This window comes from Gorilla gorilla, chromosome 11 (assembly GCF_029281585.2).
Source record: "Gorilla gorilla gorilla isolate KB3781 chromosome 11, NHGRI_mGorGor1-v2.1_pri, whole genome shotgun sequence".
NCBI classification, from domain to species: domain Eukaryota; kingdom Metazoa; phylum Chordata; class Mammalia; order Primates; family Hominidae; genus Gorilla; species Gorilla gorilla.
The window spans coordinates 140,461,131-140,473,898 of NC_073235.2; the positions used below are offsets into that span (position 1 = coordinate 140,461,131).

Below are 12,768 nucleotides of genomic sequence, written 5' to 3' on the forward strand. Positions count from 1 at the left end.
GAATCGCTTGAACCCGGGAAGCAGAGGTTGCAGTGAGCCGAGATCGCACCACTGCACTCCAACCTGGGTGACAGAGCAAGACTCCATCTCAAAAACAAAGAAACACTGAACAGTTATCCTATCTGATCTTTTTATATGCAGGATAGTGATTAAATCACTCTACAACCACTTTCCTCTAATTTCTCCTCATAAGCCTAATCAAATGTATTTGCCTTACTTCCTACCATTCTGTTGAAGATTCTCCGAAAATTGGAGAAAGCACTAAATATGGTAGGAAGATTCTCTTAAAGTTCCTGTGATCTTTTGAAACTGCATTCATGAGTTCTATCCTTACTTCCTTAAAGCAGCATGCACTTTTGGTTTGTTGTTAATCAGGGGTCTCCTGTGCTTGGTGTGTGGGGTAGGAAGGCAGGTGATCACCTGCAACAATTCTTCACAGATTGGAAGTTAAACATGAAAAGCCCCCGGAGACCCCACCGACTAGATGCCAGAAAGTTCTGCAGTCATTGACTGTCAACTGCAATTCCAACTATACGGTCAGCCCTCCATATCCATGGAGTTCCATATCCGTGGAACTCCATATCCATGGGTTCCATATCCGTGGATTCAACCAACATGGATTGAAATATTCCAAAAAAAAAAAAAAACCCATAAATTCCGCAAAGTTCCAAAAAGCATAGCTTGAATTTGCCCTGCACGGAGTCCTGCGCTGAATCCACACGAATGAAGTGAGTTGTAGGCATTGGGTATTAAAAGGAATCTAGAGGCGATTTAAAGTGTACGGGAAGATGCAGGTAGGTTTCTGCAAATACTGCACCATTTTATATCAGGGACTTGAGCATCCACAGATTTGGTGTCTGAGGGGTCCTGGAACCAATCCCCCCCACACATACCGAGGGACGACTGGACATGTTTGTGTCTTGCTTAGAGAGGGGAAAGCTAGCTAGAGACCAACTCCCTGGAAGCTGGCAAACCGCCTCTGAACACACCTGCAGCTGGCCTGGATGCTGAGAAAGCACTCGACTTTTGGGGGACTTCATTACAATATATTGGAGCCCAGAAGGCTCCAAGTGGCCCTTTCTGGTTTCTTAGTAAATAAAGAGAAAGTGAATAGCACGGTGACTTACTGAGTCTTAAACATTGCAGGTATTTCATGTACAGTCTCCTCCTGAGTCCTAGAAGAATTTCACTTTAGAAATGACTTTTCTCTCAGAGTTACAGTGTAATTCATTTTTCATTCATTGTACATTGAATTGTGTTTCTGAGAAGAGTACTGATGGACACAAAGTTCCTTCTGTCATTTGACATGCTGCTTCCTTTCTGATGGGCTCTAACTTCAGCTTTTCGGTCTCATTCAGAATAGAGAAATTAACAGATTTTACTGGCGGGTGTTTTCAGATTAAGAAACTCAAAGGGCAGCTGGAGGAGAGACAGAAGATTGGCAAACTAGACAATCTTCGATCTGAAGATGATGTCTTGGAAAACGGGACAGACATGCATGTAATGGACCTACAAAGTAAATGTCAATTCTTGTGTAGAAGTAAATGCTTTCACATGTGCTGTTTTAGTATACTTGTGCTGGCAGAGAAAACTGTCACAGCAAAGAATGCCCTCATTCCCTCACATCCCCACAAAAGCCCTTAAAAATAAAAGCACAAGGAGGGGTAGGTAGACAGAACAATGGTGTTTCTCTCTGAGCCTATGAAATAGAACAGGTGCCCAAAAACGTGCACCAAGATACCACCACATGTTGTGCCGATGGAAACCACATTTACTTTGCTGGATACAGCAATCTTTCGATCTGTTGATTGTATGAAAAAAAAAATGAAAGGCTTTTTTCATGCTAATAAACTAGAAACAGTCTTAAGGGAGATAAAATTATGCCCAGTCTCTCTCCCCCCTTTTCCCTACCCCCTACCATCTCTTTGTCTTCTTCACTCATAGGCACTCTCTTGCCTGAGGTCTCCTGCCCCAAGCACAGGGGCAGAAGGCACTTTCCCTGGGTTCATGGGGAGAGAGTGCCTTCTCCTCCTCTCAGCTCTGGGAGGTTGTGGAGGCAGGGCCAGAACTAACAGATTTGTGAGATGATTACAAAGTAAGGGCTTGGTTCCCAGTAACTATTGTTTTAATATTTGAAAAGCCCAAGAGCTTAACAGGTTTTCCTTCTCTTTCAACCTTTAGGGGATGCCAACAGACAGATCAGCGACCTCAAATTTAAACTTGCAAAATCGGAGCAAGAGATAACTGCGTTAGAACAAAATGTACGTGTAAGCAACAACGGGCAGAACTGATGATTGACTGGAGTTTTACTTGCTAGAAATAGCCCTGAAAGGCTGAGGACCAAAAAAAGCCGAGATTTTTAGAACCAAGAAATGTCCTAAGAGGGATAAGTTAAGACAGCAAGTCTTTCCATCCGTTTCTTACAGAGAGCAAGTAGGAAGGAAAGAATTCTTAGAATTTAAGTTGTTATAGTAGATACTAATCCTTTATCAACAACAGTTAGTTGTAGAAAATAGCTAATGTGGCTTGGGAGTATTTTAAAATTTTGTTCTTTAAAATTAATTTAGTTAATTGGCCAAGCGCAGTGGCTCACACCTGTAATCCCAGCACTTTGGGAGGCTATGGGTGGATCACTGAAGGTCGAGAGTTCGAGACCAGCCTGGCCAACATAGTGAAACCCCGTCTCTACTAAAAATACAAAAATTAGCTGGGCATGGTGGCAGCCGCCTGTAATCTCAGCTACTCAGGAGGCTGAAGCAGGAGAATCGCTTGAACCAGGGTGGCAGAGGTTGCAGTGAGCCGAGATCACACCACTGCACTCCGGCCTGGGCAACAGCGAGACTCTGTCTCAAAAATAAAATAAAATAAATAAATAAATAATGTAGCTAATTAAAAAAGCACATCATACTGGGCCGTCCCTCTTGCCTGGGCTTTTAGCCTTTCTCTTGCAGCGAGGCCAGCCCTCCCTGGTGTGTAGACACGGGGCACTCCTGCCTCTAGCACCCTGGGCCCTGGGGCAATTTGTGTTCTAGCCAGAAAGAGAGAAAAAAAACAGGTACCGTTTCCCCCTCCATTGTGGGTATACTTGGCTGGAACTTTTTAGAATGTTTATAGAAACAAAAATGAGAACAGCACAGGTAGAGACCATGTGTGCTTTTGATTGCGGCAGAGTGAAGGTGTCCAGCAGGCCTTCGCTGCTGCCGTCTTTCATCTCAGAACCTTGGCTGGGGAATGCCATGCCGAAGCCGCCTCCTTTCACTCCTCGCCCTGTCCTTTCCTCCTCCCACCCCCACCACCCCAGGAGAGATTAGACTGGAGCTGAGGTCCTGGCGGAACCCGTTCCTTACCAGCACCATTCTGCCTGTTCCAACAGAACAGCCCCACGCAGCGGGAGAAGAAGCAGGCAGCAAGGTGCCAGCACTGCGGAAACCACCCTGGTGGACGGGGTCAGAGGAAATGGGTCCCCATCATGTCAGCACAGGGTCGCCCAGAAATAGTAACCAATAATAGCTTGCTTGGCTCAAACCCACACCATAGTCCAAAATGTTATAAGTATTTACATGGTGTATTCTCCCATTTTATTAAATCACAGTCTTTGATCTCAAAGTAAAGAAACTGAAGAAAGAAAACAGGCTTATCAATTTATACATATGGTTTTTTTTCTACCTTTTAGGTAATAAGGTTAGAGAGTCAAGTATCACGTTACAAATCAGCGGCTGAAAATGCAGAAAAAATAGAAGATGAACTTAAGGCAGAAAAACGGAAACTCCAAAGAGAGGTAAATTTCCTAGGCAATTTCTAGGAAGAGAATGGCTACCAGTATTTCTCTAGTGGGGACAGTACAGAGAGGATTTACTACTGTGACATCTGCCCCTGGGCTGGTCATTGTCAGATCATCCCACACCACTCTGCAGTGCCGATGTCTTAATAAAGGAAGGCATGGCGCAGCCAGTTAGGGCTTAGGGCCAGACCCTTGTTGGCATCAACTAGTTCATCTGTCAGTTTTGAGCATCTCCTGTAGGTCTTGTCCATAAACGTCAAGGGAATGAGATAAAGGAGTAGCCAGGCCTCTTATGCTCCGAATATTTTTTGTGTCATGCAGAATGAGCCCAGGTAGAGGACCAGGAGCCCATGGGCCTGCTGTGGCCAAGAGCTGGGTGTGGCACCAGGGCCAGGCCACAGCTGTCTCAGGTCACCCTATGGAAAGTGCCCTTGAGAAGCCGAGCTGCTGTTACTCCACCTGCTGGTCACACTCCCAAATTACCATGCTTGCCAATTAAAACACATACTTTACCTTACTGAAGACACTTGGCAAAGTTGTTTGTTCAACAAATATTTACAGCACCTGTTGCATGCCAGGCACGGGTTCAGGTGCTGGAGATGCAGCTGTGACCTTACAGACAGGAGTCTCCGCCTCCATAGAGCCAGTGCTCTGGAAGAGAGAGGTCCATAAAAGTGACCACAGGCAGGAGAGGGGCTGGGGTGCGGAATGGCCCAGGCCAGGGCAGTTCTAGGTAGGTGGCCAAGGAAGACTTTCCTTCTTGTGGCATATAAGGACAGGCCTGAACAGCCCAGGGAGTGAGCCAGGCAGAACTGGGAGAAAGCCTTCCGCGCAAAGGATCAGCACGTGCAGGGGAGCTGGGGGCAAGGCACTGCCTTTGTCAAGGAACAGTCAGAGCGGTGAAGGCCAAGTGAGCAGGGGGTGAGGGGGTGGTGGGAGCAGTGAGAGCACCCCAGCCCGTGAGGCAGGGCCCTGGAGGCCATGGACAGGACTTGGGATCCTGCTGTGCGTAAAGTGGGAGCTACTGCAGGGTTTTGAGCAAAGGAGTGGCTTATGTTGATTTATGTTTCAATAGGGTCACTCGGGCCGGGCGCGGTGGCTCACGCCTGTAATCCCAGCACTTTGGGAGGCCAAGGTGAGCAAATCGCTTGAGCTCAGGAGTTCAAGACCAACGTGGGCAACAGAGTGAAAACCTGTCTTTACATAAAGTGCAAAAAAACTAATTAGCCGGTGGCCCGTGCTTGTAGTCTCAGCTACTTGGGAGGCTGAGGCAGGAGGATTGTTTGAGCCTGGGAGGTGAAAGCTGCTTTGACCCATGAGCGTGCCACTGCACTCCAGCGTGGGGCGACAGAGTGAGATCCTTTTTCATAAAAAAAAAGGAAAGAATCACTCATTTTGTATTTAAACTGTAGGGAAGGGACTGTGGAGGAGAAACCAAAGATGCCATTTCTCTCCTCTTTATTTTATTTATTTATTTTATTTTATTTTATTTATTTATTTTTTTGAGACGGAGTCTGACTCTTGCCCAGGCTGGAGTGCAATGGCGCCATCTCGGCTCACTGCAACCTCCACCTCCCAGGTTCAAGCCTCCCACCTCAGCCTCTCGAGTAGCTGGGATTACAGGCACCCACCATCATGCCTGGCTAATTTTTGTGTTTTTGTAGAGATGGGGTTTCTCCATGTTGGCCAGGCTGGTCTTGAACTCCTGACCTCAGGTGATCCTCCTGCCTTGGCCTCCCAAAGTGCTGGGATTACAGGCATGAGCCACCATGGCTGGCCCATTTAACCTTCTAGCCTACTTTTGCTATGGTCAGAGAACATGGTCCCTGTTATACCTGGTCTTTGAAATTTGTCAATACTTGCTTAATGGCCTGATACATGATTCACTTTTGTAAATGTCTCCAATGTGCTTAAGAAGAATGTGTAGTCTCTGATTTATGGATGCAAAATTCTGTATACTTCCACTGATCAAACTTGTGAAGTGTGCATTCAGATCTGATTTCTTTTGTCTGCTTAAATTCTCAGTAGCTGATAGAGATTTGTCAAGCTCTTCCAAAAGATGATGGTGGATTTATCTCATTCTCCCTATTTCTCCTATATATGTCGAGGCTATTGATACTAGATGTTTAAAATTCTGATATCTTCTTGATGAGTTAAACCTTTTATCACTTTGTAGTGACCCTTTTGGTCCCTGCTGCTGTTGACCTTGTCGGGTATTCACGTGGCCGCATCAGCTTTCTTTTGGTTAGTGTTTGTCCACTTCTGATTTTTCCATCCCTTGGCTTCCAGTCTTCCGTGTGTTGTTACGCGTTAGATGATCTCCTTCAGATGCATATAGCTAGATGGTGGCGGTGGCTCTTAGTTGAATCTGAAATCTGCGGATCTTAATAGAGCCTTTAGTCCGTTGTTATTGGTATATTTGGACTTGTTTTCACCATCTGACTGTGGATAACCATTTGTTCTGTCCTTTGTGTGTCATTTTTCTCTCGCCAAATTTAAATTTTATATTCAATTTCTATTCTTTTCAGTGATCACACATGGGGTATTTTTATTTAACTTAAAAAAAATTAAAGTTGAACACTATCTTTACTCTCCTCCTATAAAATAGAAGGACTTTTGAGCACTTTAGCTTCACCCTCCTGCCTGACATGCACACCCTCACACGTATGTGTATATGTGTGTATGTATATGTATACATGTACATCCACACATAAATACTTTTGACCTTCATAAATCCCACTTATCAGATAATACTATTGTTATGTTGTTGTTGTTGTTGTTGTTTTATATTGCCCATGTTTGTTTGACATAACTACATATTGGCCATTTTATATGTCTGTCCTGTTAGTGTCTCAGACTGTACTAGAATCATTTTCCTCCTCCCTGAAGTACATACTGTAGAAATTCTTTTAGAGCAGACTTCTTGGTGGTGAATTCCCTGTTTTTGTTTGTACATGTTTTTGTTTCATCCTTGTTCTTGGACAGTAGTATTCAGGGACATGCAATTCTGTGTGGTGGTCATTTTCCTCAATGATTATAGCGATTATGCCACCATCTGCTGGCTTCCATTGAGCTGTTGAGAAAGCTGTTGTTTTAACGGTCGGTCCTTTGTAGGGACCTTTTTTTTTCTTCTCTAGTTTCTTTCAGGTTCTGTTTGTCTTTGATTTTCTACAGTTTTACTGTTAGATGTAGTTTATTGGAATCTTTCTGCTTGAGATATATAGTGTTTCTTGGATCTGTGAAGTCTTTTTAAAAATTGATTTTGGAAAATATTCAACCATTAACTCCTTAAATAATTCCTCTTTTTTAGTCTCTCCACTTTCCCCTCTGGAACTCTAATCAGAGGATGTTAGAGATTCTCATTGTCTCCACATTTTTTAACCATCTCTCTTTCATGTTTTCTATCTCCTTACCTCTCTCTGTTGGATAATGCCTAAAGTTTTTGCAAAGATTTTCCAGTTCACCATTTTTTTTAAAAAGTGTCTTCATTGTTGATAGTTTCTTGCTGCATATTCATGTATGTCCTCTTTTTAGATTGTATTCTTATTCTTTAAATATTTCATACACAGCTGTTTGGTTTTCTATATCTGACAATTGAAACATGCTCAGTCTTTGGGGGTCTAATTCTGTCATTTATTGCTTCTGTTGACTCTCCCTCAAATGGTTTGTCACCTTAGTGTTTTGTGAGCTTATGCTTGATTTTAATTTGTAGGAATACTCCAGGCTTAACTTGTGGAAACTTCCTGCAAAAAGGGCTTGCTTCTGCCTCTGCTGGTGAGGTGGGGTCGGGACTTCTGTCCCAGGACCCAAACAACCTTCCTTGAGTGTTTTGGGTCCAAAGCAGAGCCATAGACCCTGTTCTTGTCACCCCTCCAAAACCATGTTCTCCCAGCTTAGGGCACCCCCACTCTGCCCTGCTGCCTGTGGGTCCAGATGATGCCCTGCTAATGTGGCTTCTGCAGCTTGTCTTCTGCCTGACTCTCAGGCTCCATGGCCCTGGCTCCCAGGTGTGGCCGTCTTGGCCTCAGGCATTCCTGCCTTGGACTCTGGCTGCCAGAGCTGTGGGGACCACCTTCTTCATGCAGTCCAGGCTCAGCTCTTGTTGTTTGTGTTTGTTTACCTCATGCCTCACTTACCTTTTGTGAAACCATCAGGATCCCCACTGGGCGTGTGGCTCACGCCTGTAATCCCAGCACTTTGGGAGGCCGAGGTGGGTAGATCACCTGAGGTCAGGAGTTCAAGACCAGCCTGACCAACATGGTGAAACCCCATCTCTACTAAAAATACAAAAAATTAGCCGGGTGTGGTGGTATGCACCTGTAGTCTCAGCTACTCAGGAGGCTGAGACAAGAGAATTGTTTGAACCCAGAAGGCAGAGGTTGCAGTGAGCCAAGATCACACCATTGTACTCTGGCCTGGGTGACAGAGCGAGACTTTGTCTCAAAAAAAAAAAACAAAAAAAAAAGAGACCGAGCGTGGTGGCTCATGCCTGTAATCCCAGCACTTTGGGAGGCCAAGGCGGGCAGATCACGAGGTCAGGAGATCGAGACCATCCTAGCCAACATGGCGAAACCCCGTCTCTACTAAAATACAAAAAATTAACTGAGCATGGTGGCGCACACCTGTAGTCCCGGGAGGCTGAGGCAGGGGAATCGCTTGAACCCGTGAGGCGGAGCTTGCAGTGAGCCGAGATCACGCCACTGCACTCCAGCCTGGGTGACTGAGCGAGACTCCATCTCAAAAAAAAAAAAAAAGGAAAACCATCGGGATCCCCAAGAGTGTTCCCTCTCTGGAGTCCAGTTGTTTCAGAGGAGGAAGGGCATCATGAGGGACCAGGGTCCAAGTTATCATTTTATTTTTCAGTAGGATTGGAATTTTGGTAACACAGAACCCTGTTATGTTTGGAGGAAACAAGTTCCTTAAAGCTCACTGCCTTTCCTCTGTTCCCAGCTCCGCTCTGCATTGGATAAAACAGAAGAGCTCGAGGTGAGCAACGGCCACTTAGTGAAGCGTCTGGAAAAAATGAAAGCAAATCGGAGTGCCCTCTTGTCCCAGCAGTAAATTCCAGCTCTGAACAGGCAACTGGTTGGTGACTGGAGAGCATTGTTCCATAGGCTTTTCTCTGTCCTGTCTGGGAGCGCTGCTTCTTCCCCTGCCTTCTGAGAGACGAAGACCGTGGCGAGCTTGGCGCTTAGGGGCTCCCGAGCCATGGCTCACCCCAGGGAGCCCCAGCAGCCACCAGGTGCCTCTGTCTGCAGACCCCTGGCCCGGGCTGGGGCCGACGCTCAGAACCTGCAGGTACTTCATAAGCACACAGGGGCCTCGAGGGAGCTCTGTGTCTGACCGCACAGCAGCCTCTGAATGCCACTGGAAATGATGATCAAAGTAAAGATTCAGTTGGGACTTGAGTTTTTTTTTTTTTTTTTTCATGTGTCTTGCTGAAGATTAAGGGGAAATGTTACAGTGTTGGGACTTCCTTTCATGGCAGAATCTACAATTTGAGCAACTTCAGTAGTATCTCTTAGTCTACGCTTTTCATACACAAAACACTGTGGAACCACAAGCCATTACCAAGCAAAACTCTTTCACTGGAAACAAGGGGGCAGCCTAGAAGTAAAAGTGACCTTAAGAAGACTCTTTACAGGCAACAAATGAAGCTTTTCTAAGGGATTTTTGCATCAGTTCAGTCATAAGAATACTTTTTTCCAGGGTAATTAGGCAATAGCTTCACTGAAAATGACAGCTTTTCATTTGCATTATTTAATCCTTATATTTGGAATTGAAGTTGTTAACTTCTTTTAAAGAATGTACTATTAGAAAAATTAAAAATGAAATGTTGAGAGACTTCAGCAATGTGGTTCTAATTTTTTTCCACTGAGAAAGAAGATCTTTAATTTCATATTAATGGTTCTGTATATTTTGGGTCATCTTTTTATTTTTTAAGAATATCAAGTCAATTCATTTTTCTTTCCCTATTTAAAAAAAAAGGTGTTTTCAGAGAATGAGTGCACTTAAAAAGTGAAGTGAAGAAGGAGGTAACAGTAGAGACGATGGCAATATCATCAAGGACAAAAGTAAAAACGTTTAGCCACCTGCTGATTTTTAGTGACTGTTCATATATGTTGTATTTCAAGTACGGCTGGTGAAGCCAGTCAGCTTTTCGGGACGTTAGCAAGTGGAAACCGAGTCAGTATCATCCAAAACCATGTCTAGTCTTAACACATGGAGAATGCTGGAGTGAGGGTTGTGAGTTCAGGGTGTATAATCAAGAAAACACTCCCAGCATAATGCTAGGGGTCACCAGTGTCCATCCCCCAGAACTGTATGGATCCAGGATATACACAGCTGCGTTGCATTAAGAAAGAGATGAAATCTCTATTAAAATACACAGATTTTTGTATCTCCTTGTGCAGAGGATATTTGCCACTGCCCATTGGGAAGCAGACAAGTTATAGGGGGCTGGGGCCAACACTGGCAAGTAGGAAACCACAGGTCGGACAGGTGAGCAAAATGTGCTGGCAGGTGGGCACCACTGGGAGACCCACACTGCACACCCGGGCACCGTATGAACAGGAAAGAGGAAGGAAGCTGGACGAAGCCCCTCAGGGACCCTGTGCTGACCATGCTGGGCCCACTGGCAAAAGGGAGATGTTCAGTTCATTGTCTCATCCTTAAGGTTTCTTCCACAACATCTGAATACAAGCATGTTTAACCGGGAAAATGTCTATGTCATGCATGAATAACACCAGCAAACACACAGCACGCAGACATGCCCGGCAGCATGCTGACGCTTTTAGGTATTTTTCACTCATGCAATTTTCACATATTTTCACTCATTTCATTTGCACGGAAATTCTATGAGGTAGATGCTGTTATTAAATCCACATTACAGATGAGGGAACCAGGGTCCAGGAAGGTGAACTGGCAGAAGTCTCCCAGCTGGTAGTACAGGGCTGCAAGGCATCGATTCCCAGGTGTCTCACAGCCCTGAGAAGATGGCATTTTCCCTATCAGTGGCTCTGAGGAAGTCAAGCCTTCGGTCTCTACCTCTCCCACCAATTCTTTTGGAAACAGCAAACCAATGTTACACACACTTCCTAATCCAGAGGAAGCTAGAACACGATTTTTAAATTTATTTAGTAAAATAAAACTTGTTTTGCAGATGTAGCTAATGGAAATTGGTTGCTGGCTTTTTTCATCCCTGCAACCCAGCGTTTCTCAGCCTCAGCACGACGGTCGTCTGGAGCTGGGTCGTTCTTGGTGGCTAGGGTGGCTGTCCCCTGCACTGTGGGATGTTGAGCAGCATCACTGAACTCTACCAACTCATTGCCAGTAGACCCCACTCCCAGTCATGACACACAAAAACATCACCAGACGTTGCCAAATGTCCACTGCAGGGGTGAGGGGCGTGTAAAAGCGCCTCCCATTGAGAACCACTGCTGTAACCTGAATTAGAAGATTTGGAAAAGAAATGGTTGTAAACCCAGACCAGGATCCCTGTTGTATGTTTCCTATGAATGATTTTCATTTTTAGAAATGAAATAACATCTAGGACATAGAGCAAAACACTCAAAACACATCATAAATGGATAACATAAATAGATAAAAATCCAATGCAGTTCAGAATTACAATCAAACATTATTTTCCCTTGTGTTTTAGAATTCCTCATTTTCATAGTCAAAATATCAACTAAAGCATCAAAAGTTCCTGTTGATATTTTTGAAAATGTGTTACTACTTAGCAAATTTGGATTTCTGGTTTGTACAGTGCTGAGCCCTGGAGGAATACCAGAAGAATGCACACCTTAAGGAGGCTGTGGTCTTCAGGGAGAGAACAGCCATGCATGAGGATGGCCATAGCAGAAGGCGGCGGGGTGGGGAAGTGCCAGCTGTTAGCTATGTGGAGCCAGCCAGCTGCAAATTCTCAAACCGGCAGAAGCATCTGTTGTGTTTCACTAAATGACCCGATCCAGATGTGGCCCACGTGTTCCCGAGCCTGCCTGGGTATCTGAAGGGGATAGAGCTGAGGTCCACTGACCTGCCTGGCTCCCTGCACCTTCAGCCACATTTGGGAAGCACTTGCTACCCAGTGTTAAGGATGTGCGGAGGCTTAGAGGATTCCAGCTCTGTGGTCAGGGCCTTTTGCCCTTGTGTCCAGGAGCCTCCAGGGCTAGCTCCCATCACTCAAGGACTGGACAGTTGTCCCTGAACCCCAGCCCTGTACTTGCTGCCATGCCCCTCGATGCTGCTGCCTAACCACTTGCTAGTGTGTATCTCCATGTATGGCCATCCCCCCACCCCTGCCAGTTCCCCCTTGCTTGCTTCTTTCCCCTCTCTGCCAGAACAGCTCTGATCACCACTTGTGGATGGCTCTTACCTGGTCCCCAGGTGCACTAAATGCTAAGCAGGTCCTGAGCTCCACTGGCCCTGAGTGAAGTTGCACTGTCTGTGGTTGGATTTGTCTCTTCCAATTGTCCATCCTCATGGGTGGCATAGAAACAAGAACATCAGAGACTTGGGAAGAGAACTCTGAGCTAGAAATATCTGTTGGCTGGGTGCAGTGGCTCATCCCTGTAATCCCAGCACTTTGGGAGGCCAAGGCGGGTGGATCACGAGGTCAGGAGATTGAGACCATCCTGGCTAACACGGTGAAACCCCATCTCTACTAAAAATACAAAAACAAACTTAGCCGGGAGTGGTGGCAGGCGCCTGTAGTCCCAGCTACTTGGGAGGCTGAGGCAGAGAATGGCATGAACCTGGGAGGCAGAGCTTGCAGTGAACCGAGATTGCACCACTGCACTCCAGCCTGGGCAACAGAGCGATACTCCATCTCAAAAAAAAAAAAAAAAAAGAAAATATTTGAAGTTTATGTTAATACTTCCTAAATCCCAGGGGGCTGCTATATTAGTCTGTTTTCACACTGCTGATAAAGACATACCTGAGACTGGGCAATTTACAAAAGAAAGAGGTTTATTGGAAGGTGAAAG

At 45.4% G+C, this 12,768-nt stretch overlaps 1 protein-coding gene across 11 annotated transcripts in view; it reads left to right on the forward strand.

The window, feature by feature from the left end:
* Positions 1–9,630, forward strand: part of LRRFIP1 (LRR binding FLII interacting protein 1) — a 156,588-nt gene extending 146,958 nt beyond the window's left edge. For all 11 annotated transcript variants that reach the window (XM_055379872.2, XM_055379873.2, XM_063695333.1 and 8 more), the window contains 4 exons: positions 1,399–1,516; positions 2,182–2,261; positions 3,674–3,778; positions 8,732–9,630. In XM_055379872.2, coding sequence (XP_055235847.1) covers positions 1,399–1,516; positions 2,182–2,261; positions 3,674–3,778; positions 8,732–8,842 — 414 coding nt within the window. In that variant the 3' untranslated portion in view covers positions 8,843–9,630. The remainder of the gene's footprint in view (positions 1–1,398; positions 1,517–2,181; positions 2,262–3,673; positions 3,779–8,731) is intronic.
* The last annotated feature ends 3,138 nt before the right edge of the window (positions 9,631–12,768 follow it).